Here is a 26,547-nt window from a genome sequence, read left to right as displayed (position 1 = left end):
CTAGTTTGCGACATTCACAATTGTTCCGTAGATCGTGTGTTGAAATCCTTCTTATCGGTTTCGGTCCTTGCAAGGATGTATGTGTGCCTATCTATTAAGAGAGACAACAGAAACTCTCGTACTCGGACGGTAACGCTAATTTCTCAGTGAAGACGCGTACGAATGTCAACAATTGGCTTCGAACTTGCAGTAATGTACTAAAAGGTCGCACTCGTCACCTGCGGGACTTTGTCTAGTCCATGAATGCGGGTCTAGTAATGAACCTACAGATTTCTCGCACTTTGAAACCCGAGACCCGAGTACGGTCAATATCCCTCCATCACTTCCAAGTCTCAGCTTTGGATTTGGGCTGTATTAAGAGCCTTAATTGGTGGGCAAAACAGAGAAGTCGATGCTTCTTCGACGAAAGTACTACGAGCTAATCTCAGTAACTGATTTCCAGGTTTCAATGCTCAATGTGAGTATCTCATCACCATATCACTAATCCACTCTGGGACACGAGCAGTTATCATCTTTGTATCGGGCCTGCCCCATTTGGGTCTCTAAGCGCCAACAACATGACACATGGAATTCAGAACGGACACCGTCGCATCGCACTCGCTTTCGGAATTCTCGTGAATGTCTAATGTCTATTTCCACTTCATCGGAGTACGGAGAAATGTCCTAAAAGGCAACTTCATCTTCTCCGAAACACTGGGCTGGCACTCATGGGAAAATTGAAGCTGACATCAAAGGTCGTTTAGCATTTTCATCCGTTTTCGACAGGAGCTGGCTAACTCTTTTCGCACATGAAAACATGCTTATATGTACGTCCATCTCAGTATGACGATGGCACGACGGCGAGTCTGCCACCATCTGTAATGAGCACGTTGCCGTTGGTGTAAGCGCCGGCCCTGCTGACCAAGTACAGCACCGCACCGACCATGTCTTCCGCATCACCAGCTCTCTCCTCAGGGATCGTTGCCTTTGGCCATCCGTCCTTGTGCTGCTCGACCGTTGCTGTCGTCATCTCACTCGGATAGAAGCCGGGTGCGATGACGTTAGACCTGATGTTATACGGGACCAGGACCGTGGAGAGCTGCTTCATCATGTGAACCACCGCCGACTTGGACGCCCCATACGCGAAACCCATGGGCTGCCGGTTAAACGCTCCGATGCTGCTGGTTGCAATAACCTGGCTTCGCTGCTTGAAGTTGCTGCGTTTGTTTCCCTCGTCCAAAAGTTCGAGGAACGCCGCCACAGTGAAGAAAACCCCGGTAGCGTTGACGGCGAAAGTCTTGGTGAACTCTTCGGGGTCCCAGTTCCAGACGAAGTCGCGCCACTGAGAGATGGAGGGGTTTGCCGGCATGCCCTTCAGCGCTGGGCCACCAATTCCTGAGTTTGCGATGACGACATTAACGTAGCCGTGTGCCGACTTGATCTGCGAAACAGCCTTCTCAAGATCTGATTTGGAGGTAACATCCCCCTGGATAGTGCGGATGTTTCCATGTTTCTGTGTCATGATGAGCACGTCAGATGCGGTCACATGCAGTAGTTGAGAGGGGAGTGAGGACATACAGCGGTGCTGGCGGCTTTGTCCAGGGCCTCCTGTCTTCTTCCGATGATATAAACAATGGCCCCATTGGCTTCAAGACCCTGTGCAATCATAAGTCCGATGCCTGTATTGATGGTTCAGAGGTGAGCTTCAGGGTCCCTTGATGACGTAAATATGAACGACGATGGCATACCTGTCCCACCGCCTGTAACCACGACAATGAGGTCCTTGACGCTGAACAAGTCAGCAGCTTGCAGAGATGCTGAGGCCATTTTTCGATGTTCTTTAAGCGACTTTTCTCTAGAAACTAAGTGGTGAATGACATATGGTGTTGTAGTTACTGAATAAAGGTCGCCTCGTAGTTCGATGACCTCAGCTTTTAATGATGATCCTTAGGTGGGGTAAAAGACGGCCCGCACGAACGATGGCGACATCCGGCTTCTATCTCGCCCGACCGTCGAAAAGTGTGCTTACGAATTGCTGCAATATTCGGGGCTCATGCACCTATCTGCAGGCTACCTCCGAAGTTGGGATGTTCCCCATCTCACTGGACGGTTTACCACTGAGGCGTTTTTGGGGCGCTTGGACATCGGTAAATCAACCAGCGGAACAATATGCGACATCTCAGGAACTTGATACGGGGACAACGAGTTATACCCTCTTCTGCCACTGAATTGTGCTTGAAATGATGCCCAAAACCGCGAGCTGAGCCATTGGTCATTAACCTGTGCCATCTTCGCAGTTGTCGAGCAGACTTTCCAACTCTATGTCCCTTCTTGGCACGAACCGGGCCCGAGAACCCTTAGGCGTCGCCACAAACGCCAATCCCTTCAAGCCCTTGATTGGATCTATCTCATCGGAGGATTTCCCATCGGCGGGGAAGATCTCAAAGTGTGCAATCAGATGAAGAAACGCTGTGTACAGGGCGTTGTGCGCTAGATGAGATGCAACGCACATGCGCCCGCCGATGCCGAAAGCAAATTGATGAGCGTACTGGTCAGGTGCGTCGGGGAGCCAGCGCTCAGGGGCGAAGACATCGGGCTCGGCAAACAAATCCGAATCTAAGACCGCATTAGGTGAACGCCACCACATCTGCATCGTAATGAAGCTCACCTCTATTGCAAGCCCAGCTATTTAGAAACACGAGAGTGTTAGCAGGAATTGTTGCGGAGCCCCAAGTGACGTCGATGTATGTTGCCTTCGGCAAGGCGAGCTTCAGGACAACGAAATAGCGACCGATCTCTTTCGTCAGAGCATCTATGTAATCAACTTTGGTAGACGCATAAGAATTGGACGGCTTCTGCAAGACTCCCGAATCTTTAATGGCTTCGTATGCCTTGCTCTGGATGTCGGGACGATGAGCCAGGAGGAGAATGGCCCAAGCCAGGGTCGGTTGATTGGAATCGGCACCCTAAGAGACCTTAGTTTTCGAACATCAAGAGCACCAGGTAGAAACCAAGCCTAGCATGACTCATTGCTCCAAGAGTACTTACTGCCATCATACTCAAACTAACGCTGATCAACTCCTGCCGAGTAAGTGTTGCAGACTCCGGGTCTCTCAGCACAGCCCCTTGGATGCAAGGCTTGTCCTCTCCTCGCTCAACCTCTCCTCTCAGCTTGTCCAGTAGAACATCATTGTACTCTAGCCTTCGACGTCCAATATCAGTAGCATGGTCCCTAGGGCTGGAATTGAGACCAAAAGCGTTGGCGACTGGTTCCCAATACCGAAGAAGAGGGATGTAGTTGGCATAGTTCTTCCCGGTGTCTCGGAATTTAGATATCTCTGACTCTACGTAAATGATTTCGGCCAGCAAGGGATCATCTTTGAGAGATGTCACGTTGGACACGCGGGTGCCGTAGTTGAGGGTCAAACTAAGGTTGAGCGCGAATCTGCGGACAGCTGGGCGAAAATCGATCGCTATTGAGCCATCACTAACTTCCGAGTAAATATCTCTGAGGAACTCTCTTGCCTCTAGGTTAAGAATCGGCGCATAGCTCTCTACACGCGGACGATTCAGTGCACCAGCAGCAGCCTTCCGACGACGCTTGCAAGATTCGTCCCAAGGGCTTGTACCGATACTTGTCACAGCTTTGCTGACTTTCTTGTGGAAGATGTAAAATGTTGGTCTAGAGTTCATCGCATGGCGCTGGCCTAGAAAGAGTTGCTTTGCAGACTCGGCCGTGTTAACGACCACGCCGGTGGTGTTGCCAAGTTGGATTTGGAAGACGGGTCCGTATATCCCTGCCCACTTCCGATATGTCTCAGCAGGAGCCTCTTTGGAGTTCTGGTATGTAGTTAGAACCCAATTTAGGACTGTTTTCGGGAGGAGCTTGGCAGATACTTGAAATAGATTCCCGACCACAGGCCAGCCCGGAGGTCCCGGGAGACCTTTGATTCGGCTTCGGAAGCGTGCAAACTCATTTTGGATCAGATATGTAATCAGAAGTGACAGAAGTGCGACGATAGAAATCTTCAGCGTTGAAATCGCCCAGCTGAACATCCTTGAGGTGACATCTGCAGTACTCATTTTATGACAGCAGCGCGGCCAGACTCCTGGTGTTGATCATGGGAAAGGCAATCTCACGTTCATCAGACCACGGAGAATTTTCGAGAACATAGCTTGGAGCTGCCTGTGCTGTCATCATTAACCCCGCCATGTCGCAATCGCTCGTCCTTGTCCGAGTGATGTCAAGCCATCCTCCCCAAAGCAATCGCGAGCTTGAAAGCTACGCGTATACGAATGGCGAATTTGCCGTCTGCATTATCCCATGCATATGCATTCATGCATCCATGGTAAGCCTACCACAAGAAGCAGTATTCGGGATGCGAGGTGATATATGCACTTTCTCGGACACATTCTGTAAGCAAATCCAATCACGCCATCCCTTAATACGATGACGAAGCTATTGCATTAGACATGGTCCTCAGGGCATCACGGAGGACCCGGGGTGTTGCCGAAGGCCAAGGCAGCCGGTCGGAGATGGAGATAGAGGAGACATAAGGAGTTTTGCTATCCAGGCGTATACTTCTGGCTAACTGGGCGGGTAGTAGATGTATACGATATCATCGACGATAACGACGACGACGACGACGACGACGACGACAATAACGATAGTAGCGACGATAACGACAAGGACAGAGAGAGGGATAGGAATAGCGACAATCGTAGTAAAAGTAGAGTAAGATAAAATCAACTATTAGACCTAATATAGGTAGTGATCCGTCCGATTAGCTAGAAGTCTCCGCACGAATGGCAAGACTCATTATAAGTATCGAACGCATTATCGAAGTGGATGGAAATGGCACTCGAAATCGTCTTATGTCTTCGGCCATGCTCTAGCATCGAGTGCCCTCCCAGTTGGAATGGGTTGCAGTATGGGACAGATAGGGCCCTCGCCTCCCGCACCATAGGTGTATTTGCGCTATGGTTCATACATCTGGGATACTAGCTTTTGAGAAATACGTTCGGGATTTCCGTGTCCTTGGAGTTAATTTGCCGCATGAAAGACTTCATGTTCCATTGTGCCAGGGCCGTCGGCGAGCCTCGGTCAAGAATGTCGGGTTCAAGCAGTCGACCTGATGAAAAGCGGAACACCAATCCGAGCAAATGCAACTTAGGCTGGAGGAAACACAATAGTGAATGAACGGTCTCAGAGAAGAGAGTAAGCTTCATCATTTATACTTAGCATAGCCTTCTTCGGAGTGTTTGTCACTTCGTTGACGCTATCTTATCTCATCAGACATGCATTTCAAAACCTGAGAACTCAGTTTCATGAAAGCCATTGACATCGTCGCACGGCGTATCTGGCGTAATTGGCGTATTGCACTGGCTCATTATGTGGGCAGACAGACGTGATCACCTTGTCTCTGAAGAACGGATTAGGAGACAGCACAGTTTGAAGAGGAATGTATCCGCGACGGGGTGGAGATTCTGTGAGTTAGTGTCTGGGGACACGCCAGGGCCAATCGGAAAACCTGATGAACCGGGTGCAGCGAGGTGGAGCGTGACATTTTCTGGGGTTGGTATGGGGAAGACAGGCATCGGCATAATCTATCGTATCGGGCGTGTTATGTTTTGACGTTTGTTATCTTCCGAGCTATCATCAAGCCCCCGTACTTGGTTGACCACGCGTTAGCCCAGCTCTTTATTATCTCTTCGCGATAAGGATCCAATGTCATAGCCTACTGTCAGCCATTAGACCCATTCTGGGCAAACTTGTCAAATATCATTCGAGTGAATAGCTATATGTTTCAACGAGGCTGAACGGAATTTTTCGGCTACTTGTCTCTGTCGTCTTGACCCTTGGACTTTAGACTGTACCTGAATTGTCGGCACAAGACCACACTGAAGAACCACCTGTCTGTTTGTAGTCGTCCACAATACCAAGAATCGTGCTGTAAGTTCCGGCAACCATTAGGAAGGTTCCGGATGCGATGACAAATACACTCCAAACGACCATCAGTCTCCACCGCAACGTTGGTGCTACCTTCCCCTTGCTCCAGTTGTCGTAAAGCCACATGCAACCCATCGGTTGGAATGACATGAAAGTGCCCAGGAGTGCACCGACGAGGGAGATAAGACTGTTGAAGACGGGAATGCCACTAGCAACAAGATATGCTACGAGAGTGACACCAAAGGTAGACCCAAGCCAGGTGAGCCAATGAACAGCAGTGTTAGCAGTGAGATGCCTCGATCCACGGAGGATGCGGACGAAAACATGCTTGCTAGCCAACTGTGAAAATGTTAGTAAGACATCCAATGACTTGAAGAGATTTCCTTACGTGAGTTACGAGGGTCGACGAGACCAACAGCCCAGCAAGACCAAGACCATACGCGACCTTCTTAACCAAGGGTCCAGCAGAGCCAAGGGCAGGCGAAGAGACATAAGAGCCGCAGAAGTAGTACACGACGACCCCCACAGCCACATAAACAGAAGTCACCACGCCCTGGCAAAGGAGCAAAGCACGGGTGTAGTATCTAGGATCCCTCATCTCTGCCGCGATCGGGAAGAAGGCACCAGTTCCAGCGTAGGAAAAGACGATTGATGAGATGGCCGAGATGGCCTTTGTAAAGGTAGGATTGTTGATTATTTTGAAGTCGGACACGAATACGCCGTCGGTGGGCGCTGCGGCAGGGCGGTCCTGAAGGCCAACAGCGATAGTTACGGTGAAGACTGCGTGGACGTTAGACTTCTTCGTGTATGGTCTGAAAGGGTGGCAACGTACCCGCAACCATAATACTTGTGACTCCTACCCATGCAAGCCATGTAATGCGGCCCAGAGTTCGTATGCTGGCTAATGAGAAACTAGCAATGGCGGCCACAGCAACAAATATGGCAGTGCAAGCTCCATGATGGGAGACGGCATTCAAGGCAGTAGAAACACCAATCATGGCAGAACTAGCAGTAAAGGTGAAGACTTATGCTGTCAGAAGGATTCTCGGAAGTTTAGTTCTAACGAAGAAAACTTACAAAGTACAAAGAATGCACCAAAGACTTCGCGTCCGATACGACCGAACAACAGCTCTCCTACATCGTCCATTCCGTATACTTGTGGATGGCGAAGCTTGAAGACTCCAACCATGTAATCTGACCAGGTAGTGATTCCTGCAATGGTGCAGAGAATGATGACACCTGGGACGATTCCAAGAACGTCGAAGATGGAAGGCATCGAAAGAACGCCGAGGCCGATTTGTGTCTTCATCATCAAGACCGATGTCCCTAGCCACCCGACCTAGAAGCTGTCAGCATGGTATATCTCTCAAAGGGGCAACCACAACTTAGAGGAGTACTGACGTTGCGATAATTGGGTCCATCTGCTGTGATCTCGCCAAAGACGGCATCATGCGTCACCGAGGGGTCTTCGAGGACCTGTCCGACATGAGATGGCACTGGAGCCATCTCATGCGAGCCATTGGCTGATTTCGATGATTTTGCCATAGCGATATTTGAGGAAGAGGAAAAGGAAGTCGTAAAGGGAGACTGTAAGGCAGCCGAAGCCAAGTCGGGTGTCAAAATGGCTGTTATTTATCTACGAGCGCCCCTGATAGCGACGCGGACAGCTTTGCCACTGGCCTGGGTGATTTCCCGCGTGGTTTTGCGGGGATAGTTCCTGACACGACCCCGGACTTGCCGCACTAAGTTGGTCTCACAAGGAACGCCGCGAGTCGTCAAGTAAGCTCATATCCCGGAGACCTGGTTGTTGTTCACGATAATAGCTCTATGAATAGAGAGATGTTTTTTTGTGATTATGAGAAAGCATTCCAGTCTCCCCATATTTTGAATCTGCAGGCCATCTATTTCAATGACTCTTCTTTCAATCTTGGACAGATGACAACACGAAAACTCTTATCTAGCTGTCCCCCGCAAAGCGGCATCGCAACGGACAATCGAACCCACCGTGGTCCGGGGAAGTGGGACGGCGCGCACGTTCCTCAAATTGTGAGTCGTCGAGGACTTCCTGATTCAAAAAGGCTCTCGACAAGACATTCCTAATCCAACCAGCTATGAAGAAACAGCGGAGCTTATGAAAAATTCTAAATAAGGGTGACACCCAGGGCCCGCCAGTATCATTAGCATTACCCAACCTGAACAGCAAGTGTCGCCGACCTCGGCCTGAGTGGAGTCCCATGCTCACAAGGTATCAAAGGGCCGATTCTCCTTCCTAAGATCCAATTGATTTCCCTGCGGTATGCCTATACCCTTGAAGATTCTATCCCTTCTATCTCCGAGATACTTTGCGCTTTTTTTTTTTTTTTTTTTTTTTTTTTTCCAAAGATCACCAATTCTTGGGCTCAATCGTGTGTGGCCTGTTCGCGGGAAGAATCTGCATGGGTGCATGAGTGCATGGGTCTCTAAGGTCCACCAGACATATCGTTCTCATGACACAAGTACCTTCGTGCGGATCAGTCTGCTACATGAACTTCCATCGTCAATATTTGCGTTCAAGAAGAGTCTTGAATCGAAAAGATAAAACGCAAACGTTCAATCTGGTGAGGTTGTGATCTGTGAATGTCCTGATTTGGAGCGCATATCACCCATGGCCGGACATGATCGTTACTAAATGACAAATGAAGCGCCCTCAATTCGAGAAAGTTAAGATGTTCTTGCGACGTGTGTGAGCATGTTTCGTCATTCGATATCCTGGTGCGGGCCAGGTGAGTGCGGCCCCCGGTTTACCAATTCGAGGTCCGGAATGCCGCACAGAGTCCCATAAAATCACCCGGCTCGGATCCGGACGGTGCTCCACGATTCATATACCAAGCCGGATTGGTACCGCGCGGGTGCCGGGAAAGCCTTCACGCATTGGGAGAGTACCGACGGTAGTTTCAAGGCCGGTCGTCCCCGGAGACCACTCCTGGGCTCTGTTGCCTCACACAAAAACCACTCAATCAAACATGAAACCGTTGCTCAAGGTGTTCCAAAGTCTCAGGAAGCGTGCTCATCCGGAGACAATTTCAAATCGTTCCATTCCTCAGAACAAAAACATGTGAACTTATTGGGTTAGCTGCGAGCGCCTCCGCTCTGTCAGCAGGTTGCAGAGACTCTTTCGGGCATAGGCTGTTCAACGTCAGGATGATGTCTTATCCCCGAATGGTGCTGATCTCTCCCACCGGCAAATATGGAGCGCCACGGTAGCACCGACCGGATGATCGATGACGTTCTTCAGGCCGGCCGAATGTTTAATATTGAACAGGTCACAATAAAAGGTTCATTCGAATAATCGAAATTTTACATTGGCATGTGTAGTCAATTCTATCCAAAGCTCAAATTCTAAAATCTCACAATATCTTCATTCAGCACAATGGCACCCAAAGGTCTTGCAATCTTGATTGGCGCTGGGCCGACTTCAGGCGCGGGTATTGCCCGTGTACTTGCCAGCCCACAGCACGGCAACCTCGCAGTTGCACTGCTAGCCCGCAATGCGGACAACCTCCAGAACCTTGCCTCTGATCTGAGAAAATCGTCTAATGGCATTCTACACCCCTTCCCGACGGACACTCAGCCGGACAATCTCAAGCGTGCCTTTCAGCAAATCGCCGATCACCCGGACTTCAAGGATCTCAAGCTGAAGCTTGCAATTTACCATGTCAAAAACTCGAGCCGAAAACCATTTCTGGAAGAGACGGCTGAAGCATTCAACGATAGCATGAGTATCTACACTACGGGTGCCGTTGTTTTCGCTCAGGAGGCGATGAAGCTCATGTACGCTCAGAACGGCGGCCAGACGTTGCTTGCCGACACGAATGGCGAAAAGAAGGGCACCATCATCTTCACGGGCACTCTCGGGGCCATGCGCACGAACCAGCAATATGCTGCTTACGGTGCTTCTCGTGCGGCGGCGAGGATGGTGGCACAGGCTATCGCAAAGGAGCACAGCAAGTTTGGTGTTCACTGTATCCATGCTATCGCCAATGGCGGGATCATTGATGAGGTCAACGAAGACACAAAGACCGGCAAGAGAATGAAGGCGGAAGATGTTGGTGAACTGTACCTATGGCTGTCACAGCAGCCAAGTTCTCTCTGGACGCATGAGTTGGACATGAGACCGGCGCAAGAGACCTTCTAGACGTGCGGGAGCAAGTAGGGGGCCATGGTAGATACTCAAAAAAAAAACGCCAATTACACCTTTATGTGACACATTGCTTTATTAATTCTAAATCTTTTAAGCTCTACAAACTGCATTTTGGATCTTCTTGGCTTCGTACTAGGCACGCCATGGTAGGTTAAACCATGCTTCGGCCCTGTGCTGGTGGACGCTCCTCCGTTGAGTAGCACTCTGCCACTGTGGTGTTCCCACCTGTCCTGACCAGGTCCATCTGACTCCCATTGTGACTCATCACTTCAATCTTCGTCTCGATCGCGATGTTGTGGCTAGGCTTCTTGCCCGTGCGGCTCTTCATGGACTGCATGTGATGGGACTCGCCAGCGGTCCTTCCGTAGAGCTGGCCAGATCGCATGTTGCTGCGTTGTGTACTGGCCAATAACTTGGGGAATGCCTTGGCGATGAGTGGCTTGAGTGCCGGAGCAGAAGCACAGATGATGGCGACATTGATCTCGATTCCAGACCATGTGGCGATGTGGACTCCGTCCCCTGGTTTTAACTGTTAACAGGCGATGGTATGAGCAATAATCAGAGGCTTCTTACTTGAAGTGTCCGGAGAGATAGAGATCTCGTACAAAGATCGAAGGCGGATGATGGAGGTAATGCAAACACTAAAATCCATAACGTCAGCTGAGCTTCGGTATGAAGCCGTGAGTCTTCGGTACTTACAAGCCACCAACGGCGAAGACCATGATGAGCGCAATCTTCTGCTTCCTTGAAATCTGCAAAGTTCTGATCAAGGGGATTGGGATAACGACAATGATTATGTCTGTTGCGATATTCAATGCCGCGTTTGAGAACCAGAAGGCCAAACGATCCATGCACCTGCCAGTGCCATCACCCCAGAAAGCCTGTACAGGAACGCACATGAAGATGGATCCAAAGACAGTCCATGCTCCGTAAATGGCGAGGACGACAAGCATTGCCTTGCAGATCTTCTGCGTCGTCGCGACCTTGAAGACCCTTAGGTACGAGAATATTATGGAAAGCTTGCAGAACAGGAGCGCCAAGTTGTATGTGGGAATTGTTGCCCAGAGACACTAGTATCAATGGTCAGATGCTTGGACGTGTCATGCTACGAAAGACTGAAAGGGAACTACCTGAAGAAATCTCACAAGATCGTCTGGCGTAATTGTTGCCATCGGCATGCCTAAACCAAACTTGATCTCTGTCGTGCTGTAGGTAAGCACGTGTCCATGTCGCTTTGCGTTTTCTGGTTGAGGGGGAGGCAACTTACGATGCATAACAACCACTGAGAACCCAATAGATGCGGCCTGTTTCAATAGTGTGAGCAAAGGTCAAAAGTTTAACGTCTTAGAAGGCCGACTTACCAAAGCTGCAGGAATCAAGTAATCGTCTACTCCAACATTTCCTACAACGATGATTCTGGTGTACAACCTCAACGCAACAACTATGAAAGAAAGACTCGTAAAAACGATGCTTGTCACAAAAGCCGAGACGGCCGGTCCGGCAACCATCTTGAGAAGCTTTTTACAAGACGCTTGGCGTAATCAGGGGCAAGGAACGAGAGACTCGAATCGAAGAGGCGAGGGAAGAAGCAAACTTTCCGCAATGATCATGGAGTCGACTGCGGGATCCCGAGAACATATGCATGCGAGGGGCGTTCGACCAGCATCATATTGAAATTCTTCAGCCAAGCGCATCTGCTGCATGCAGTCGCACACCCGCATGCTGAAGATTCGGATGAGGGCTTTCCTTGTTCGCATCGCCCGCATCAAGGGGTCCCAGTCTCAAAATGTCGGCAGGGTCCCTGTGCCTGGCTAGGTTGCCCGGGATGTGGAACCGGATCACCCGCCGGTCGAAGCCAGGGTGAGCTTGTTCCGGGGTCAACACCAAGAACAGGGGTACTGCCCCCATGTGAACAAGGGGGTTTTCCTGCGCGAGGAGGGCTTCGTCTCCCAACCAGGTTGCAAATCCAACCTTGGCGCTGTGGAAGTTGGCCAACCGCCTCCCAGGAAGTAGGTTCGATGCAGCAATGCGTTTGATGGTGCGACACATAACGAACGATCGCAGGATCTTGTTTCTAACTCCGTGTTCTTGGGACTTCTCGAAGCTTTTGAAATTCCAGTTGGGCTTTACAGATCGCTTTGGTATACTTATTAGCTTGAATCGTAGCCCAGATGCCCAGCAGTCTCCAAACTCCTCTGGAGATGATCACACCAGCTCGAGGATGTTGTGATCTGAGCTTGGGGGCCCCTAGTGCGCTATCCACTTCTCAGATTTGTAAATGCGCCTTGGAAGTGGACCTCCTTGAGTAGACGGGTACGGGACCGGTGGAAGGGTCTTGGACTTTGACAGGTGAATGAACCATGGTTCTTGTGCAAACGGCTCTTCCTTTGTGAAACTGTCTACTCCTGCCAAAATCAGGAAGTTTGGGCGTTTGTCTGAATCATGAGCAAAGTAGTTGGTTCGGTTTGCTCCGCATCAACCACACTTTCACCTCTTTTGGTCCATCATAAGGCTTAGGCGACCCCTTTTAGCCAGTTCTGACTTTGGCTCCATTCCCTCCTTGCGATTGCCAGACCTCGCCCTGAACGCTGCCTTGGTATAAAGTGGAAGACCTACCACCTGCTACGTCGTGGTATTCCAAAGAATATCAATCATGGCAATGAGGCATAAAGCTTCGGCATATGATATGAGAAAGACGCTATAGTCCGCTATAGCAATTGAAGGATTGATGGAGTGCCTGTACCATCGGCGTGGGCCGCCATCCAATATTGTGCCAACTGCGACCACCTTGGTTTTGGCCATACCCAATCTTGACCCCTGACTCCGCAAAAAGAAAATCTGGGAATACAAGGAAGTCGGCACGGAGCTTTGTCCGTCTGTGCAAGAAAGCGCCCCCAACCAGTCTCGCCTACGATACCACCGAATGCTACTCTACCAGCCCAGTTACGTGGCACTCATCACCACGATCGCGCTTTCCAGCCACTCTTCACAGGTCAACCTTGCGAACGCCGACATTAGACACACTCAGGGATGGGGACCCAAAGGAATAGAATCCTTGGAAAAGTCCGCGTAGAGCTCAAATGTTTGCACCGACGCACTCAGTGCAGGGCTTCGCGCCGTCTAAGCGCATCGTGTAGTACCAGCTGGTTTCGATGTCAAACACTTTCTTACCGAGATGCATCAAGGTCTCCGCGACATGGTTATGATGATCCCCCTGCGTCCTCCTCTGGAGTATGAGTAAGAAACATCATCTGCTGTCAATATCCGAGGCTGATCATGTCGATATCGGATGAGATACTTGTCAGATTGCATTTACTGTGGTGCACTGGTAGTTTCCGTTACCTATAGGGAGTGAGTTGACAGTGTTACTCCACGTCAGGAACTCATCCGTTATTGCTAGGCGGTCATTTTGGAATCCGATGTGACCCAATGGCTGTTCGGCGTAGAGTGAGCCGGTCAACGGGATGCTCCAAGTATTCTATGAAATATCCTTCCGATTTGGGGTGCGAGAACGAAGTCGCCGGTGATGATTACTAGGAGAGATCGAACAAACGGCAATTCACGCTCATGGAGGGACAATTCTTCGTCGAGATTGATATGAAAATAGAATAATACTTCTAAAAGCTGTCGTCCAAATTAAGCTCTTTAGTCACAGAGGGTACGTTGGGCGCGAGTCAGCGCCTTCCCGCATACTCTGGGGCAAGTCGAAGCCAAGGCGGCTGATACCGACAGCGCGAGATCAGGGGGCTCACCTCTCTACAATCATTACTTGTGAGGAGCCGTGACTGCGTGTAAGTACGATTTGTAGAACCAGATGCCCTCGGAAGAAAGATCTGCATACTATGCGTGCTGGTGACTGATACAGAGCGAACATCTGGGCCAGAGATAAATTGAGGACTGTGCTGGCTCGTCGTCCCAGTAAGTTGGGAAGAATGCGGTAGGTGCTGTGGATAGTTTGTCCTAAACTAAGTTTGCGTAAAGCTCTAGCCTCATATGACAATCCATCTTCAGAATTTGATGAAATAGGGATTCAGGACGTCTTACAATCACGCCGTAGGTTAGAGGAAATACTCACATTTTCGCTTGAAGGCAAAGCCATAGGACACAATGGATTTCGTAATTCGTGAGACACATTTACGAATGATTCAATGCAAGGGATCAGTTTTGGGGATACATGGCTGTGTGGTTGACCAGAGATCTTTGTATTATAATCCTCGCTACGCCATGCAGCTCTCACTTGGGTCTACAACAGAATTTCATTGTCAATCCTCTACTTCTTCGCCGGGTTCCTGGGGCCATCCACAGCCTTCTCGACGGTGCCCGCAATGCCGCCCTTACTGGCGTTGAATTGGCTTCCAATGGCACCGTCCTTGGAGAAGGGACCACCAATCTTCTCGCCTGTATTCCTATCAGTCATTATTCTCGTGGTAAGTGATGCTGCTTTCTTACCAATCTGGCCGATGTTACCATCAGGGTTGAACTGCTTGCCAATGGCGCCCTCAGAAGAGATGATGCTTGGGTTCGAGGGGTTTGTATCCATCTTCTCGCCAGCGGCGGAGGCAGCGTTGTGAATGGGGTTGTTGGAGGCCATTTTGAAGTAAAGTGTTTGATTAGATATTGAGCTGAGGTTTACAGTAAAGTGTGATGTTGAAATGATAGCAAGTATACAACCGATCTCAGGGACACTCCTAGATGATTTAAACAGATTTCCTGCATCCGAAAAGAGAGCATCTGCTTCTGATGCGCGTCATCTTTGACGTATTATCCTCCTGTATGTGGTGATGACGCCTTGATCGCTCGGAGAATGATGACATCATCAGATCGGACTCACAACCGCAATTCTCTCGGGGCCGGCTCAAGAGCTGCAAAGAATTAGAGCCATGTTACTTAGCGTATGGCTTTTCAGACGGAGTCGGAAAAACCGCCGCATGCAAAACCGCCATTTCCATATTCAAAATCCGCAGCACGTGCCCCCTGATGCTGAGCTCCTTCATCTGTCCCGAAGGTCAGGAACGGGATTAGCGCGCCGCCAAAAGCCGAGACACTTGTCAATGATGATTTCAATGATCTCAATATTGCGATCGATTCCATGAAAGGCCGCCTTTGAGTATCATTGCACAATTGAGGAGAGAATTGTGCAATGCTCTCGGTTGGCGTGTTTCATAACACATTTTCTACACTGCTCTAGGAGTGATCCTAAGGGGAGTCTACCGGCGCTGGTCAAGCAGCACTCCAGGACATCGACTGCGTCTCATCTACGCATGCACTGTTACGTCCCTGTGGCTGTGTACACTCAGCTGCAAGGTGCATTCTGAAATCTCGGGGTTCAAGTTTGCCCGAAGGACAGGGAAAGCATCCGTCAACGCGATGATGCCCTGCAGAGACGTTTCACCCAGCTGTCGCCTGCCGGTGTTCTTCCGTAGGTCATCGGCCAGTTCATCATGGCTACTTCACATGAATGCGAAGTACGAGAACCCGAGCCATGAGGCTTGCCTCTGGCCTCCATCGGCCCTGTGCGGCAAATATTCCATCCGAGTAAATCCAGGAACGGTTCTTGCAAAACCAAGGACACTCTCCGGCCCCTGCATCAGAACATCCTCCTCAGCGGGTCGTCAACACACGAGATCCTGTGAACCAGTCGTTGGCAGCTCCCTTGCCGACCAAAAGGTCACAGATGGAGCCGATGGAATAGCCGAAATACCCACCGTGCCAGCCCAAAATCCAACTCTGAGAGACCCCGGTCAGCATCTCCAGGTCGCATTGCTGCCCTCCGATATTCTCCCTCCCACAAGGAAATCATTTCCTCTCCTGTCTCCTTCTTCTACCTTGCAAGATGAGACGACGCAAGTTGTGGCTGCGTGATCATCGCGACATGACAGTTCTAGAACAGCAATTGCCGGGCAGAAAATTCCCAAGAGATAGAGTTTCGCGCTTCCCCGGAACATGGAAATCAGGCTAGCGAGGATCCCCTGCTCTCGGCAGTCCACTGATCGCAGCGGACAATATGCTTGTATGAACTTTCACAGTTGCACCTGTGGCAGGACGCCATCCCAACGACGACCGTACAAGCGTACATAAATTATAAACACAAATACCGTCCATTCTCAAGTTGAATGCTCCCAGAGGCACATTGCTTGTGGTGGGTGATGGCGGCATCCCTACGAGGACGCGGGACCAGGGCAGAAAAGGAGGGGCCACTTTCCGATCTCAGAAATACCCACATCTCTCGCAACATGCATCCCGGCCCCTGCCCTTGCTTCTTCCTCGCTGGCTTCTTGCTCAACCTGGCACCAACAGCGACGAAAGTACGGATACGGTTCCACCCTGCCCCGACATTGGTATATGCAACCTCGTACGATGTCTGCAGGACTGGGAACTTGGAAATGCGACTTGGTGTTGGTCACCGAGTTGCAGAATTTGCTACGCGATATTGGCATGGGTTCGACGGGTTTGGGGCGAAGACGAGATCTGCTTTGCGTTTGGCTGTCGCTTTCTTGCCTGGACGAACTGGATTTCCTCAGACGAGTTAGTAGTCAAGTTATGCAAGTTACGGCGCTCCGGATGGTGCAAACTACGCTTCATCATTCTCGTAACTATCTCAACCGTCGTATCTAAGTCTCGTGACAATCTAATTAATGATTAATAGCTCGTGGCTGTAGGTTCAAGCGCGGCTCGGACTATCTCTTGTGATGTAATAATCGTAGAAACACCTCACGACTTGTTGGAATACAAGTCATCATCCTTCTCCGCCGGCGCGTCAATGTGCATGTTGAACTCGTTCTCGAGCTCCACCAGGAAGAAAGCCCCTACACGATCGGCGTTAGTGCGCGTAAACCAATACTTCAGATGAGGCTACAACTTACCAATGGCAGCGGCCACGGTGATGGACCCAGCCGCGATCCAAACGAAGCGGAAACCGAGGCTGTACGTCTTCAGCAGAGCACCCGCTCCGGCTTGGATGATGTCGACCGTGACGCCCTCGACCTGCGCCAGCCCGGCAGTGTCTTGCGCGGCCAGGAGGCCGATGAACTGCGGCAGAGATGACTGGGGCAGGCCGAGCGGGAGGACGGCGGCGGCGATGTTGGTTCCCATGTGTGACATTTGGTCCGTGAAGATCGCGTTGTCTATAACAGTGCATGTTAGCAATCCCTTCAACTTCAAGTAGTTGCGTCTCGCGGACGTATTGGGGGAACCTTACAAACTGCAAGACCAACAGAGCCGCCTAGCGACCTGACCCCAATCATCAAACCGCTCGTGATGGCAATCAGCTCAGGGGGCGTGGACAGTTGCGCTACTGTGACCAGCGTACACAAACAGATTCCGAGACCGATGCCCAGGAACACAGGGTACCCCCAAACGGGTTCCGAGGTCGTCGGCGTCGTCGTCGCCATGCACACAAAAAAGATGATCATGGACACAAACGCGACAACAGTGGGCCAGCGCACGTTTCTCGTCTTGGAGCACCACAGTCCAGCCAGAACGGCCGCGACGCCGTACACAATCATCGTCACGCCGTACCGCAGCCCCGTGCGCAGCGCGTCCGTCTCGTAGAGCACGCCGACCTGGAAGGCGAAGTAGTTGTTCGCCGCGAAGAAGACGAGGCCCTCGACAAAAACGCAGACCAGCGCGATGGGGAAGTTGCGCCCGCGGCGGAAGAGGCCGTGATGGAACATGCCGTCCGTCTTGAAGCGCGTCTCGTAGAGCGCGAGGGCGGCGCACAGCGCGCAGCCGACGACGAAGGGGGCGACGGTGTGCGCGTCGGTCCACGGGTACGGGTTCTGCGACCACGAGAGGCCCATGCAGAAGAGGACGAGCCCCGAGGAGAGGAGCGCGTAGCCGACCCAGTCGAGCTTGGCGAGCTTCTGCGAGAAGGTGAACTGCGTCTGCTTGGCCGTCTTGGGCGGGTTGTACAGCGCGAGGACGAGCAGCGTGGCGGCGGCGTAGACGGCGGTGGCCATGTACCAGTAGTTGCGGACACCGGCGGCGGCGTTGCCGTTGCGGGTGAAGGCACCGCCGGCGAGCAGCGCGACGAGGCCGCCGAGGGCGGCGGAGAGGTTGTCAGCGGCCTGGGCCCAGGGGCGGTAGCGGCGCGGGAGGACCTCAGAGGCGACGGCGTGCAAGAGAGGTTGGGCGCCGTAGGAGCAGCCGGTGACGGTGAAGCCTGCGATGGCCATGGCCATGGAGGTGGCGCGGGCGACGACGACGGAGCCGACGATCCCGCAGGCCGTGAGGCCGATGAGGAACCAGCGGCGGCCCCAGTAGTCTGCGGCCTGGGAGACGATGGGGGAGAGGACGACGGTCATGATGGCGATTGTGGAGGTCAGCCAGACGCTGTTTGAGCTGTCGCCCAGGACGGCGGCGAGGTTTTGGGTTTGCTTGAGGAGTTGGGAGTGTTAGATTTTCGATCTCGAGATTTGGTCTGGGAAACGATGTTGAACACGTACTGCTCCTGCGCCGACGACATTGATGAGCTGGGCAAAGTAGATGACACAGACGGCGAAGACGGTCAAGAAAGTCTTTGCGTGGAGGTGAGGTACGGGCTCATTGGCATCCTCGATGCTCTCCTTTGGCTCATCGCGGCTAGAGGGCGCAACTGGGTTTGGTGTTTGGTCGGCGGAGGGAGTCTCCTGGACGTTGTCCGAGACAACTTCCTTCGGGGATGACATTTTTTGGTGTTTGATAACGACTGAATCAGAGTTGGTGGTGAGAATGAAAGTTGTGAAGGACGAAGAATCAAGAGAAAGTTGAAGAGTCACCGAGACATGGTTATCGATCAAGAGACTTTGACCAATATCGTTCGTCCCCTTTCCAACCCCGACGAGACTTTGACAACAGGGCTTCAACAACACGCGCATCTGGCAATTGCCAAACTCAGGCTTTTCGCTCACCTCATCGCCCGTTGTATTCTCGTGCGTCGGAGGTTGGACGAAGTGCTCGACAGGGATGCGAACCCTTCTTCCAACCAAGGGGTGGTGTCCAGGACCCCAGAAACGGGTCCATAACCCATGATCCCGGTCATATATCTTCAACGGGGCAGCAACCGCCCTGTCTTCTCTGCACAATTCCACTCAGGAACCCCTTCTTCAAGTATGTACCACGATATGTCTTCTTGTCCCTCCACCAGTTTCAACCAACAAGCTTCCACCCAAGGGCAATACTGCAACACTCCAGGGCAGCAATTTGCATCCGTAAGGGCTTACGTACGGGCATCCCACCCACCGTCCGATGCGATGCAACACCAAAGTCCCCGCCGTATGCGGCACAGACTGGATCGAATGCTTGTTCACTGGGGCCCGGACGACTGGGCTCGCTGGCCCCCGGCCGACTGGTCCCTGTTCCGCGCAGAATGGCTGCCCCAACAAGGACCCCTTCTGCTGCTTCATGGTCTCCGGACCTTGTCTTCTTTGTACGGGTGAACCCCTCCTCTCCCAATCGCACACAGGCTGGGACGCGCCACCCGTTGACGGGTGCATTCTTGGCTGCAAAGGGCATCGTGGGCCGATGGGGGGCTGAGGGAAGTCGGGACCGTGGCCGTGTCGCTCTCCGGGAGCCCCTCCAACATGCAAAGATGGGTTGAGAGCCATATCGACCCGCATCGGCGATAGTGACACCAAATCAGGTCTTTGGCCCCAAGCGCAGCTTAGCTCTCCCCGTCGGCCGAACTATTTCCACGTCGTCGCTGGACTAGCCACCTCCCATCCATCGTCTGTGCTGTATACAACGCCAGACCTCGGATCAACCTCCCCTTGGAAAGTTGTGTCGATCAACGACTCTAATTTTCATCCCATCCCACTCGCTCCCCCCGCGCCACAATGGCTCCCCTCAAGATCCTCATCGCCGGTGGCGGCATCGCAGGCCTCTCCGCCGCCGTGGGCCTCCGCCGCGCCGGGCACGAGGTGCACGTCTACGAGCGCTCGGCGCTCAACAACGAGATCGGCGCCGCAATCCACGTGTGCCCCAACGCGGCGCGCGCGCTGCTCGCCTGGGGCCTGGACCCCGTGAAGGCCAAGTTCGTGCTGGTGCGGTGCAGCTTCCGGGCCAAGGGCGACACGCTGGAGAAGTTCCACGTCGGGACGGAGGACTACATTGAGGAGAGGTACGGCGCGCCGTGGTACTTTGCGCATCGGGTGGATTTGCACGAGGAGTTGAAGAGACTGGCGACGCAGGTTGTTGAGACGGAGAACGGGACGAACGGCGTGAATGGGCACGCGAAGGGAGGGCTGGGGATGCCTGCTACTGTGCACTTGCAGAGTGAGGTGGTGAAATATGTGAGTCCTCCTTACGCTCGTCTTTGGGGAGGTAAGGTTAACATGACCCGCAGGACCCCGAGGGAGCGTCAATAACGCTGGCCTCCGGTGAGGTCGTCACTGGAGATGTTGTCATTGCCGCTGACGGTGTACACACTATTGGCGTGGAAGCTGTCCTCGGCCACTCCAACCCGGCGGTGCCGCAAGGCCATTACAACTTTTGCTTCCGCTTCCTCATCCCGGCCGCGGATATCGAGGCGGATCCAGTGACCAAGTTCTGGACTGAAGGCGACGATGGACGGATGAAGTTCCTGGTGGGAGACAAGAAGCGTCTCGTTTCCTATCCTTGCAGAAAGTGAGTGGGATATGCTGTGACGAGTGGAAAGGGTAATTGGAATGCTGACTTGCGCAGCAACGAGGAGCACAACTTTGTGGCCATCTTCCACAACGATGACATCGAGTCCACTAAGAAAGAAGACTGGCATGCGTCTGTGGGCAAGGAGAAGCTTCTCGAGAGATATTCTGACTTCCACCCGAGTGTGCTTGCCATCTTGGAGTAAGCGATACCTCTGACTCTGCACCAGGGACTTAGAAACTGACGTCCTCATAGCAAGGCCACCGAGGTGAAGCAGTGGGCTCTGCTGTACCGAGCCCCCATTCCTTCATGGACGAAGGGAAAGATGACTTTGGCGGGCGACGCTGCCCATCCCATGTTGCCGCGTAAGTAGCATCGCTGCTAAGGATGCACGGAACAGAGACTGACGGACAGCAACCAACAGACCAGGGCCAAGGAGGAGCCCAGGGCATCGAGGATGGAGTGGCCCTCGGCATCGCACTTGCCTCGGCGGAAGCCAAAGACGTCGAGACCAGACTGCGGGTGTACGAAGACATCCGCAGAAACCGCGCCAGTGTCATGCAGATTTTCAGCAACGCGGGCCAGGAAGAGCCGGAGCTCATCCGGGAGGAAGCGTCCAAGTTTATCCCCGCGGACAGGGTGCCGAGTAAGTTGGGCCACAAGCCTTCACTAGTTGGAGCAACGGACCAAACCATTCTGACTCATATTGCAGAAAACCCCGAGGAGTTCTTTGCATACAATTTTGGATACGACATCATCCGAGACAGTGTCCAGCAGGTGCAAAAGGTAGACGCGTCGTTTGAGCTCCCGGCGTCGTTCTTCCAGAAGGCGCCCGGAAAGGGTGTTTATCCGTGAGAATTGGTCGGAATGCAAGCGTGGACATAATGATGTCGCAAGGTTAAGGTTCTTGCCGAGCGGTGTGGTGCATTAGACGATTTCCTTGGATACCACGAGGCCTGGGCGGAGACCACTTGGGAGGCTTTTCGTCTATCAAACTTCTGGCCATCCCGCCCGTCTGGTTCAAGTAATAGTAACGTGCTATATAGGAGTCAATTCAGAGTACAGGAACGGATAGAAGTCTTTCAGAAATGCAGATCGAATTCCTGGTGCAGTGGGTTGGCCCAAAGAAACATTGCCAGGGCCTCAAACGTACCTCAGTATGGCACCTCGTACAGACTTTTCTGCCGCTATCGGGCGAAACACGGCACCGGCAATCATAAATCAGAGCGTATCCGTTCCTTATCCAAGATAGGTACCCCGCGGTGTCGGAATCATCGGCCGTCAGTGAGGCGCGGAGGGAGAGGGGGAGGGGAGGGGAAGAAGTTGGCAGTGGAAAGGCGGTCAGCTCAGCGCAGCGCAAACGGCGGCGGGAGGCAGGCGGCACCTCAGGCGGCAGGCGGCACCTCAGGCGGCAGGCGGGCGCCAAGCAGCGCCATGCATCGTGGCTGCGGCTATCCGGATGCGGCTCCACCACGCCATGCAGCTGCTGAGCTTCACCACTGGCGGCACTGGACACTTGTCAGTGCAGTACCTCCAGTACCTCCCCCGCCAATCGCTCTAGCCAGGGCGGGGTTCTTCTCAGGCCTTCTGAGCTGCAGCTAGCTGAGTCCAGTTCAGTGAGCTGTCTCTCAAGCTGCAGCGTCGACTCACCAAGGCACTGTTGCAGTCTGCAGCGAGGCCTGGAGCCACCTCGGGCACGAATCTCTCTTCTTTTTTTCCGTCTTTCCCAGATACCTGCCGTACCTTATCTTGGAGAAGTCCCTTAGGTAAGACTGAAAAGACAGCCGAAGCGGACCACCTCACCGAAACTCTGCAAAACTCAATCTTCAGAGAAAGAGACGCTCTGCCCCTCACTCTCGTTCACTCATTCCTCGGCAGACAGCATTCCTCAGAAGCTTCTTCTGGACAGCTTCGACACACGGACGCACACTCAGACACCCGACACAAAAGACAAAGAAGAACGCACACGCCCACACGCCCCAAATCGCCGAAAATGGGTAGAGAAGACCGCTACGGCTACCCATCATCATCTTCCCGCCGGGACTCAAAATGGGATGATAGCGAGGACTCCCTCAGACCCTCCGCCCGCGGCCAAGACTCTTCCTCGTCCTCCTCCAGACCCCGCTCGAGATCACGCTCCGGGACACGCTCGACAAAGACGCACAAATCCTCAAAATCCTCCAAGTCTTCCCGATCCTCAAAGGCCCCCGAGGTCGTCTCCAAGCCCTCCAAAACCCCCAAAGATCCCCGCGACATGCCTCGCAAACGCAAGTCGACCGGCGGTGAGACCTCGTCTACCACCGCCGCGGGCACAAGCACGAGCACCGAGATCGCCAGTACCAAAAACACCAGCAGCGGCAGCACCTTTGGCGTCTCCCCGGCCGGCCTCTTGAGCAACCTCTCGTCTGCATACAGCGTCTTCCAGGCCCTCCCGAACCTCTCCAACCTCACCGGCGGCGGTTCTGCTGCTCCCACGACCCCCAATGGCACCCCCATGACCACCTCCTCCTTCGAGCTCGCCCTCCCCGACACGCCCGTCACGAACCTCCTCAACCCCTCCAACCTCCGCTTCCCCAACTCCCAGGACGTCCTCCACGCCCGCCTATCTACGAACCTCCCCCGCCACGGCAACGCCTACGTGATCCTCCTCGTCGGCACCCTCCTCACCTCCCACTGGCTCGTCCTCGCCGCCCTCTTCGGCGTCGTCAAGGGCGGCCTCTTCCTCCAGTCCTACAACGGCCGCGACATCGCCCGCGACCTCGGCGTCCGCAAGTACGCCTCCTCTCAGCAGCTCATGACCGGCTTCGCCGCCGCCGCCGCCTTTGTCGCCCTCTGGGCCTTCTCCTCCATCTTCAGCGTTGTCCTCACCATCGTCAAGGTCGCCGCCCTCGTCTGCGTCCACGCTGCCTTCTTCGACATCGACGCCGCCCCCAAGGGCCGCCCCATCCACAGGGTCCCCAGCGGGCCTGTCCCTACACAAGGTGTGCTGAGGCCCGCGGGAACTTCTGCTCTCACGCCGCAGAACGCCGTCGCCTGGGCCGGCCAGCAGATCCGCTCCGTCAGCGAGGGCAACCTCAACCTCAGCACCGCTGCCGCGCAGGCCAACGGCTGGTTCGCGGGCGAGGGCTTCGTCGAGGGTGACCACGAGGAGTTCGTGGCCATGCCGCGGCCGCCGCGGTCTTCGGGTTCATTTGACCAGTTCACGCCGCGCAGCGAGGAGGGCGGCGTCGAGGAGATCCCGCGGCCGTGGGGGTACCACGAGAACGCGAGGCCGCAGAGCTACGTCGCGGGAAGGTCCTACTAGAAATTCACAAACGACATCACGAGAAAATAGGGAAAAGAAACATTATCCAGAGTTACGGCGTTCTCTAGTTTCATTGACGTTGGATGGTTTTTTCATGGGAATGTGGAAGCTAAGATTGGCGCTAGATAAAAATAGAAGCTTGCTCTCCCAAGCCATTCCCTGGTTGAAAATGTTTCCGAGTTCACGAAACAATGCACAATGGTTCCTTCCCACGCAGATCACCCGCGATTGACCTTGCTCCTGGCATGAATTCGCCAAGTCATGACAATTGCGGGCGGTCTTGATGGAATTTTGGCATTCCGCCGGTCAAAAATTGGATTGTCGCGATGCTGCCATACCGGTCGCGTGACCTCGCGTCAAGAACGCGCGAGCTCCCCCGCGGACCTAATACAAGCAGAAACAATTCACGCACGAGAAATCTTCTTCCTCGCGACCAGGGACAGCACCCCAGCGCGCAATGAAAAAGAGAAAAAAGCCTGTCAGACGTCCATCGACACCCACCCCGCCCGCGCGCCACAAGGGCAAGACCGCAGACGGGGACGAGATCATCACCGCTCTCTATACAGCCTGCGAACAAATCGCCGACCGCCATCCTTGCGGACAGGTCGAGAGCAACCAGAGTTCTTCACTCTAGGGTGCCGAGGATATCACTCATCAACCAGGGTGGGATCTGTGGCTCCTGTAGGGAACCAAGAATAGGTCGAATACTATAGAAATGATTCTCTGAAGTATTGTCGACATGAAGAAAAAAAGAAGAAAGAAAATCCTAAGAGAGCGGGAGGGAAGAGAGGTTTATATAGAGGAAGCGAGGGGAGGGGTGTGGGGCAGGAGTGTGCCGCGATCAGTAGATTTTTCGGCCAATGAGAATTCGGGGGTTGGTGGGTGGGTGCGGTGGGTACGTACTCGGTGCTGCCTGAAAAGTCTGCATCGTGGTGAAATGGGTGGAAAGAGCGGGTTTGGGAGCGCGCTGGGTTGAAATTTTTGAGGCATCCAGGCAGAAGGGAAATTTCACTCTTGCAAGTTGGGATTTGGGTGGGAGAGTGCGTGGGTTGATGCTGCTGGATGGGATGGACGCGACGGCTGTTGTGCTTGATGCCTTCTTGGTCTGCTGGAGATATCCACAGCTGCGATTCGGATGACCTCGTCAGTTTAAAAGGGGAGCAAGCGTCTTGAGGCTGGTGTGCTCTTCACGCAATGAGCGACTGTCTTTTTCCCGGCATGTACCATCGTCTGTTCCAAAGGCATCAGAGTCTTCCGCAGTATCACAGGGTCGGAATCCATGCGGATGAGATTGCCTTGGCGTCCTTCCTCCGCTCTTTCGTCTGCCTAATCGAGGTTGTTATTCTCGCTTCGCATCGCAGTTATTGGTTTGTGAGCTCCGTGTGTCGACGCCGCGCCTTCTGTTCCCGGCATTTTTCCCACCTCCAAAATCAGCACGTATCAGAACCCCAACACGAAAAGACGCGTTCACAATGCCAAGCCCAGAGACATTCCCTCCGCCAGCCGGCGAATTCTTCAAGCTCTACATGCATCCATCCAACAGCGACAAAGACAAGAACGCCATGATTAACATGTACCAGCTCTATGATTCCTACCACTGGTGTGCAAATCTAGGTGTTACATATGCTCAGGGGTCGTGGGGCTACACAAGTGAGCCTCCTACATTAACATTCACCAGATTTCCACCCAACTGATACATTCCCTTCAGTATTACGCACCGTGTATTCGGAGGAATCCGACGTCTTATGGCAAGAAGGCATTGAGAAAATGAAGCGTTGGGTAACCCAGTATCTAGTCTATGTTGACTATCTGAGGAGTAATAAGTCCGACGCCTCAGTCACTGAAGAAATGGCGCGACGTTTCGCCGTGGACGTCGTTGAGGACCAGGGCGGGTATTCAAAAGCGCTGAGGCACTATCCCAACTTGACGAGCGCCAGCCAGCAAGACATCAAGTCGCTCGTCGAGATTTTTGAGACCTGGCGTGGTAACACTCTCAGCGATGTCGACATGGAGACCAACAGCCGTTATAGCCCCCGGTTCTGCGACTTTCTAGTCATCGACGGAGGTTCTCTCTGCTCGCTCGCTGCACTCCCCGATGAGACGCCGCACTTGGCGCCAGTGAGTCGTGCCGAAAGAATGGTAGGGGCCCTGTTACTTTGTAAGTAAGGCCTACTTTGACACGATTGATAGGCCCGGAATGTGCTGTATGAGAATTCCTACGTCTGGCTCATAGAATCGCGCGCCGCGAAACGCTTCCAGGGCGTTGAGGACGCGGTCAACTACGATGGGTGCATGAAGCTGAGTGTAGGTGATATCTATGAAGCGCGGTTTGAGAGGGTAGCGAGATTCGAAGACTTGGACTGGATTTCTGAGCGGGAAAAGAAGGACGGAGAAAAGTGGTATTCTCCGCGATAACAGCCTTCATGATTACGACACTGCAGGTTAGGTTGTTTTTTTATGTTGCATTTCCATCCACAAATTTCGGGGTTCGACAACCCAATCCTGCACGGGGAGATATCTCTGTTTCGAAGT

The 26,547-nt window shown here is 53.0% G+C and overlaps 10 protein-coding genes across 10 annotated transcripts; 4 read left to right on the top strand and 6 right to left on the bottom strand.

Moving 5' to 3' along the window:
* Window positions 1-817: 817 nt before the first annotated feature.
* On the bottom strand, window positions 818-1,806 carry SAT3-1 (Short-chain dehydrogenase/reductase SAT3; the record flags this gene model as incomplete). The annotated part of the gene is made up of 3 exons (XM_036635630.1): window positions 818-1,492; window positions 1,558-1,658; window positions 1,728-1,806. The coding sequence occupies 3 exons, from the start codon at window positions 1,804-1,806 to the stop codon at window positions 818-820; spliced, it is 855 nt and encodes a 284-aa protein (XP_036500023.1).
* A 448-nt stretch (window positions 1,807-2,254) lies between these two features.
* Window positions 2,255-4,062, bottom strand: phacB-1 (3-hydroxyphenylacetate 6-hydroxylase; the record flags this gene model as incomplete). Its single annotated transcript, XM_036635629.1, has 4 exons — window positions 2,255-2,595; window positions 2,648-2,945; window positions 3,028-3,819; window positions 3,877-4,062. 4 exons carry the CDS (start codon window positions 4,060-4,062, stop codon window positions 2,255-2,257), a joined length of 1,617 nt encoding a protein of 538 aa, XP_036500022.1.
* A 1,783-nt stretch (window positions 4,063-5,845) lies between these two features.
* Window positions 5,846-7,474, bottom strand: mtr-6 (N amino acid transport system protein; the record flags this gene model as incomplete). The annotated part of the gene is made up of 5 exons (XM_036635628.1): window positions 5,846-6,268; window positions 6,318-6,709; window positions 6,762-6,953; window positions 7,007-7,268; window positions 7,331-7,474. The coding sequence occupies 5 exons, from the start codon at window positions 7,472-7,474 to the stop codon at window positions 5,846-5,848; spliced, it is 1,413 nt and encodes a 470-aa protein (XP_036499255.1).
* Window positions 7,475-9,338: 1,864 nt separating this feature from the next.
* Window positions 9,339-10,103, top strand: CGCS363_v003778 (putative oxidoreductase; the record flags this gene model as incomplete). Its single annotated transcript, XM_036635627.1, has 1 exon — window positions 9,339-10,103. The coding sequence occupies one exon, from the start codon at window positions 9,339-9,341 to the stop codon at window positions 10,101-10,103; it is 765 nt and encodes a 254-aa protein (XP_036499256.1).
* Window positions 10,104-10,260: 157 nt separating this feature from the next.
* Window positions 10,261-11,617, bottom strand: CGCS363_v003777 (Satratoxin biosynthesis SC1 cluster protein 4; the record flags this gene model as incomplete). Its single annotated transcript, XM_036635626.1, has 6 exons — window positions 10,261-10,628; window positions 10,683-10,750; window positions 10,809-11,179; window positions 11,255-11,307; window positions 11,377-11,413; window positions 11,471-11,617. The coding sequence occupies 6 exons, from the start codon at window positions 11,615-11,617 to the stop codon at window positions 10,261-10,263; spliced, it is 1,044 nt and encodes a 347-aa protein (XP_036499253.1).
* Window positions 11,618-14,379: 2,762 nt separating this feature from the next.
* Window positions 14,380-14,700, bottom strand: CGCS363_v003776 (uncharacterized protein; the record flags this gene model as incomplete). Its single annotated transcript, XM_036635625.1, has 2 exons — window positions 14,380-14,507; window positions 14,559-14,700. 2 exons carry the CDS (start codon window positions 14,698-14,700, stop codon window positions 14,380-14,382), a joined length of 270 nt encoding a protein of 89 aa, XP_036499254.1.
* Window positions 14,701-16,820: 2,120 nt separating this feature from the next.
* FUS6-2 (Efflux pump FUS6) lies at window positions 16,821-18,775 on the bottom strand (the record flags this gene model as incomplete). The annotated part of the gene is made up of 4 exons (XM_036635624.1): window positions 16,821-16,915; window positions 16,973-17,233; window positions 17,308-18,484; window positions 18,554-18,775. The coding sequence occupies 4 exons, from the start codon at window positions 18,773-18,775 to the stop codon at window positions 16,821-16,823; spliced, it is 1,755 nt and encodes a 584-aa protein (XP_036499251.1).
* A 1,146-nt stretch (window positions 18,776-19,921) lies between these two features.
* OpS4-6 (FAD-dependent monooxygenase OpS4) lies at window positions 19,922-21,566 on the top strand (the record flags this gene model as incomplete). The annotated part of the gene is made up of 6 exons (XM_036635623.1): window positions 19,922-20,377; window positions 20,431-20,711; window positions 20,769-20,912; window positions 20,967-21,076; window positions 21,136-21,357; window positions 21,424-21,566. 6 exons carry the CDS (start codon window positions 19,922-19,924, stop codon window positions 21,564-21,566), a joined length of 1,356 nt encoding a protein of 451 aa, XP_036499252.1.
* Window positions 21,567-22,704: 1,138 nt separating this feature from the next.
* Window positions 22,705-24,015, top strand: CGCS363_v003773 (uncharacterized protein; the record flags this gene model as incomplete). Its single annotated transcript, XM_036635622.1, has 1 exon — window positions 22,705-24,015. The coding sequence occupies one exon, from the start codon at window positions 22,705-22,707 to the stop codon at window positions 24,013-24,015; it is 1,311 nt and encodes a 436-aa protein (XP_036499249.1).
* Window positions 24,016-25,487: 1,472 nt separating this feature from the next.
* On the top strand, window positions 25,488-26,430 carry CGCS363_v003772 (uncharacterized protein; the record flags this gene model as incomplete). Its single annotated transcript, XM_036635621.1, has 3 exons — window positions 25,488-25,665; window positions 25,724-26,133; window positions 26,206-26,430. The coding sequence occupies 3 exons, from the start codon at window positions 25,488-25,490 to the stop codon at window positions 26,428-26,430; spliced, it is 813 nt and encodes a 270-aa protein (XP_036499250.1).
* Between the last annotated feature and the right edge of the window lie 117 nt (window positions 26,431-26,547).

The sequence above is a fragment of the Colletotrichum siamense genome, assembly GCF_013390195.1.
Source record: "Colletotrichum siamense strain Cg363 chromosome Unknown KSG_Cg363_contig02, whole genome shotgun sequence".
NCBI lineage: Eukaryota > Fungi > Ascomycota > Sordariomycetes > Glomerellales > Glomerellaceae > Colletotrichum > Colletotrichum siamense.
The sequence above is the reverse complement of the archived record's forward strand: the minus strand, read 5'-3'. Positions and strand labels throughout refer to the sequence as shown.